This window comes from Ascaphus truei, chromosome 14 (genome assembly GCF_040206685.1).
Source record: "Ascaphus truei isolate aAscTru1 chromosome 14, aAscTru1.hap1, whole genome shotgun sequence".
NCBI classification, from domain to species: domain Eukaryota; kingdom Metazoa; phylum Chordata; class Amphibia; order Anura; family Ascaphidae; genus Ascaphus; species Ascaphus truei.
In genome coordinates, this window is record NC_134496.1 from 46,428,544 (window position 1) to 46,434,543 (window position 6,000).

The window sequence follows — 6,000 nt, forward strand, 5'->3', positions numbered from 1 at the left end:
GGAAACAGATCCTCCATTACCAGCCTCGTACATTTCCATCGAAAACGTGCCCAACGCGTTTCGTCACTGGGTAGCGACTTCCGGGTATGACTGTCCACTTTGTGATTTGAAATAGTCCATGGTAACCAAGCCAACAGAGGTGCTACCCCCACCTCAAAAATAGGTCTGCCTAATTGGTAATCGGCACAATTAACATGCGGACCAATAGCAATTAACCAAGTATATAGTGGATCCAGTTACCGATATAAACCATGCAAAAATAAATACAACACTGGGTTATTATTAACTGCCATAAATAACTTTATACAATTATTCTATATGAATACAAAACATTTTTTATGTACTGTATGTATATACATCGATCGGTCCAGCTATCGATACCTGAAGAATACAAATGTTGGATTTTAAATGAGTTATCTGTTGATGTGTTTGCTACTGAAAGCAACATATTTTGAATTCAATTTATCTGGTGTCAACAACCTTTGTGACCATTGGGGAAAAGTGTGCAAACAAAAGGATTCTCTTTTGCATCGGGTCTTGAACCTGTCCGTCTCCACTCTGGATCCTGGATTCCGCCGAGCATATTGGCTGATGACTGAGCTTTTTTCTCGCAATGCTTATCACTATCTTTGGGAGTGCATTTCTTTCACCTTTGGCACTTTATTAAAATAGTTTTTTTTTTACTATTTTACACTAGCACATGCACTTTTGATTCTTGTGTTTATTAATACATAGATCTATACTTTGTCTTTTCAAATGTCGAAGATATTCAAGTAACCCCCCTCTCTTTTAACCCATCTATTTTCTAATTTTTCATATTTATTTTTACAGAAATAAAGTATCAATTTCATTAAGTAGCAAATAAAAAAATATCTGACAGGTCTGCAACACTGCATTTCCCCATTATCTCTTAGCATGCAATTCTTCGACTGCAGTCAGGAATTCTGGGAAATAACATGCAAATGAGCACTCGTATTGTTATATATAAATACACACACTTCTTCCCAAGACCAATCAATGGAAATATTGCTTATGCTGACACAGAAGCCACTAAAATTACAGCCATTATAAAGGGTCTAAAGGCTTTGTAAGACCCTGTTCTCACTTCCTTGTAACCGATATGAGGGCGTGAATTATGCAAAAATAAAATCAGTTTGGTGTTGCACTGCAATACGTTTATTTAAACTGTGTTACCTAGAACTTGTGACGTTTTCATTTAACCGGTTTACTGAATGATGAATGCCTAATCGCCCGAATGGAAAGTTAACAGACGGGCAAGATTAGCTGCCATTTACTGATTTATCTTTGCATTTCTGTGATTAGTATACTCCCAGCGCATTAAATCGCTGCTCGTTTGTGATGCCAAAACTTTAGTGCAAAGGAATTTTTCCATCGTTTTCCTGCAGTTGCTGTTGTAGTGTGTGGCTGTTTTGTTGCCAAATATGCTCAAGTCGTTAACTTGAAATGTGATGATTCATGTCTAGTATGCTTTTGTTTGAGGGATTTTGATGGCTTTTTCCCTTTCTTTAGGGTTTTCCCATTCAGCATTTACCTTTGGTATAGAGAGCCATATCAGCCAGTCTAATATCAACGGCGCTCTAGTGCCGCCTGCTGCTCTAATTTCCATCATTCAGAAAGGACTGCAGTATGTGGAGGCAGAAGTCAGCATTAACGAGGTAAGACGTCCTGACGTGGTTACTTATTTATGAAATGACATTTCCTCGTGTTATTACAACCAATTCAGTAGGTCAGGGGTTCTCAACTCCAAGTCTGAAGGACCTCCCCCCCCCCCCCCAACAGGTAAAGTTTTGAAGATATCCCTGCTTCAGCACGGGTGGCTCAATCATAGACTGAGCCACTGATTGAGCCACCTGCGCTGAAGCATGGATATCCTGATAACCTGACCTGTTGAGGGGGGATCTTGAGGACTGGAGTTGAAAACCCCTGCAGTATGTGGATGCTCTGTTTTAATTATTGATCTGGAGCTGGTACTTCATAAGCCAACTTAACCCATTTACCGCAAACTGAATTGCAACTGCAACAGCTTTTGGATTTGCGTTTCTTGTAGCCGGGTTTGTTTGCTATAACCATGCTCTTGGGCAGTCGCAATGGAATCAATCTGACTTCTTAAAACGAAGTTTAAGCATCTTTAAGCTTTTTAAAAGTCTCCACGTACTTTTAAGACGATCCAGTCATATAGCCTCAGGGAAGTGCAGCATTACATTTCACAGTGCTTTCCTTATGGGAGTCTGGGTAACACTGGAGAAGGATTTCTTTGTGTATGTATTCATTAAGGAGTAGATGGAAGAGATTATTTGTGTGTGTGTATGTATTCTATCTTTCTAACCATGCATCAGCGAGTTGATGATTTAGCCCACGCTAGTGTTGCTATTTCCAGTGCGATCTACAATGCTGCAGATGCAGTTGGGTTAACAATGTCATCCCTCTTTTCCGAACGCCGGTTTCCTCTGTACCAACCTTTTTAGGTAATAGTGGAGTCAACGCCATAGTTGCCCAGTTGCATTCTGGGAAGAGAACCGATTCGACAATTGTCGTCATGGCTGAGCACCGATTCCAATATGCTTCAGGGTTCCTTCTCTCGAAATGAAAAGGGCTTTGGCATGTGGCAAACGTATACATGGGGATGAGGGGCGCACATAGGGTTCTTGTTCTTATTTTATTTAAAAAAACAAAGTCCACTTCTGCAACGTTAATCTTTAAAATTAACATTTAGTAATTTGTGTCTCAAACAAGGCACATTTTGCTTCCCTATGTAGCACTTTCCAGAGGATACAAAGAGAATGTGAATTAGTGTTTATTTCTGCTTTGATTCCTCAGGATGGCACACTGTTCGATGGCAGGCCGATTGAGTCTCTGTCTCTGATTGATGCTGTTATGCCTGATGTGGTGCAAACAAGGCAACAGGCATACAGAGACAAGCTTGCGCAGCAGCAAGCTGCCGCTGCTGCTGCCGCCGCCGTCGCTGCCGCCTCTACGGCAAACAACCAACAACCTTCCACGAAAAATGGTGAAAACACGGCAAACGGAGAGGAGAATGGAGGACATGCGCTGGCAAGTAAGTTTAGCGAGAGGAGGACGTGTACCTCGGAATAGCGTTCTGATCCATAGCCTGACCCAGTATTTATAGTTGTAATTGTTAACCAAAAGATGCACGTCGTTTGAACCGGTCATTTTGTATTCCGTTCTGCTAGAGCAGAGGTGGGCAACTCCTGTCCTCAAGGGTCACCAACAGGTCAGGGATATCCATGCTTCAGCACAGGTGGCTCAATCAGTGTCTCAATCTTTGAGCAGTGGCTGCATTAGTGGGGTAAAGAAAAACACGCGTTTCTGGCGTGACTGGTTCTCTGTGGCGCTTATTTACGCAAGTACAATAGGTAGGAAAGGTGCCGGGTATAAAATGAAGGCCGAATGGTAATAGGAAGGATTGTGGTGCAGGGCTAAAGATAGAGGAGATGGGCACAGTTTCAAAGAAACCAGTAGTTAAAAGGACATTATTGCAATTGGCTGCCAATAGAAGTAAAGGTGGAAAATAGCATTTCTGCACAGTAACACATGGTGTAGCAGTGATGTTTCAAGGGATGGCGGAGAGGAGAGGACGTCACTGTATTTGTGCAGCAAGAATCTTGTGTTGGAAAGAAAAAGTAATTTGAGAATAGTCCAAAAAGTATTTAATCTTGCGTTTTAAGCAAACAAGATGTATTTATTGCCCGGGATATTGACACTTCCCATAACACCAAGCAGCCCCCCTTCCCCTTTCCACTCTTTCTGTATAGCCAGATACAGTATGATATAAGCAGGGAGAAGGAGCGGCTCAGTGGGTACAGACACGGACTCTGAGAGCGATAACCCTGAGTGTGAAGCAGGGGAACCTGGTTCTATTCCCCACGTCCGCTCCTTGTGACCTTGGGCAGGTCACTATCTCCCTGTGCTTCAGGCACCAAAATCCTAGATTGTAAGCTCTATGGGGCAGGCACCGTGTCTGTAACAATACGTATCGTGATATGTGATGCGCTTTGAGTCCCATTGGGAGAAAAGCGCTATATGAAATTAAGTTATTATTAACCAGTTGGGCCATGTCTGCGCTTTCCATACTGGCAAATCAGATGTATTCTTCTTCTGTTCATGGCCCGGCATAATAACATTGTAACCTTCTGACTGGTTTACGATGGGAGTAATGAAGATTAGAGCAGCTACCAGAACCCCTCCTCTTCTTCTGTGGCCCTCGGAGCCAACCCATGCTTCCTATTGGCCTGCGTTGCGCAGGAGATTTTAACAGCCATTTTGTTTACCCAGGACCCAGGTAGATCATATTTAAAAACCTAGATATTTCCCACAGCGGTGCTCCAGATTACAGGAAGCCATGGATTGGCCCGGTAATTGGTGTGACATTTGGAATGTCATGAAGCTGTAAAAAGTAAAATAACAAAATTAAGTAAACTGAGGTCAGTTTGAAAGCAACAACTCGACCAAAATCATGCATAAAAAATGTTTGGCTTTCTTGGGAAGCAGAATGGGGGATGGGCACTGTTTTGGTATGGCGTTGAATGTACTACTGTCTGAAGACAAAAGTACAGTGTAAGAAAGTAACCTGGCAGCGCCCCCTGATGGTTGAAGCGCAGAAAAGCAATTAGCTTAAAACGTGCAATTCACACCATGATTCAATTGAATGACGGCGGCATTGAGCGGATTGGAACATTTACTCGCGTCCGCGCAGTCGACCCGCCGCCGGATACTTATACAATTAGGCGTTTTTGTGCTTAAAGTAGGGGGTTAACTTTAGGGGTTTCAGCGGTTAGGGTAGGGGGTTAACTTTAGGGGTTTTAGTACTTGTTGGGGGTTAACTTTAGGGATTTCAGCGGTTATGGTAGGGGGTTAACTTTAGGGGTTTTAGTACTTGTTGTTGGGGGTTAACTTTAGGGATCTTAGGGTTGAAGTGGTTAAGATTTTTAGGATAGGAGGGTAGCATTCGTATTGGGGGTTAAGGTAAGAGTTAAGGTTAGGGACTTACCTTAGCAGCAGCCGGCAGCGAGGTAAGTTGCAACCGAGCATCGGTGCTCATTTTGGTTGCAGCAAAACGGCCGCAATCCAATGTACTATACCGGGTAGAGCGTACTTTGGTAATGCCAGAAGTTACCATTCCTTAAGTATACATTCTCACCTAATGCATATCCCAGTTCTGTGCAGATTCAAAAGCGATTTGGGGGAAATTCTGGATTGCTTGGGTTTTCTTTATTCGTGTGAATTTTTTTTTATTATAAATATTCACCCCCTCAATGTTTAACTTACTGTAGGGGTGTCCAACTCCTGCTTCAGCACAGGGGGCTCAATCATTGGCTTAATTCAAAGCCCTTAGGGCAGGGGTTCTCAACTCCAACTCAACTTAACCAACAGTCCAGGTATTTGGGATATTCCTGTTTCAGCACAGGTGGCTTTGTCAAAAACTGAACCATTGATTGAGCCAACTGTGCTGAAGCAGGGATATCATGAATACCTGGACTGTTGGTGACCCTTGCGGACTGGAGTCGCCACCCCTGCCTGCCTTGATTGCCGCTTCTTGTCTCCATCCATTGATGTGCCTTTCTGGTGTATAACCTCACAGCCAACCAGAAAGTGAACACACAAGGTCTGAAACTCATAAACAGTCACACTTTTTGTGGCTCTACAAATCTGCGTATAACAATGGCCCCCTTACGTACCTTACGTTGCCTGTGTCTTGATGCAGATTTGCTTGATCAGCATAAGAAAATAAACCTTATTGACTGTGTGTAATTTGCGGCTCACCTGGGAATCGGGTGGTTGCAGCGTCCTCTTCGGGGGGGTACAGATGTTTACTGCACCCAGTAAACGCGACCCTGTCGCATTGTGACGACGGCGTAATAACTTTGCCTACATCTGTGTGCACGGTTCAGTTTCTTGTGCAAGATGTCCTATCACATTGGAACTCACGTCGATCTATTTGTAACCACTAGCATCACGTTT

General features: G+C 43.2%; 1 protein-coding gene across 4 annotated transcripts in view; it reads left to right on the top strand.

Annotated features, from left to right (window-relative positions):
* The window catches only part of TBL1XR1 (TBL1X/Y related 1), a 102,235-nt gene that overhangs the window by 81,631 nt on the left and 14,604 nt on the right, over window positions 1-6,000 (top strand). For all 4 annotated transcript variants that reach the window (XM_075570753.1, XM_075570752.1, XM_075570755.1 and 1 more), the window contains exons 5-6: window positions 1,531-1,676; window positions 2,839-3,076. In XM_075570753.1, the coding sequence (XP_075426868.1) occupies window positions 1,531-1,676; window positions 2,839-3,076 (384 nt within the window). The remainder of the gene's footprint in view (window positions 1-1,530; window positions 1,677-2,838; window positions 3,077-6,000) is intronic.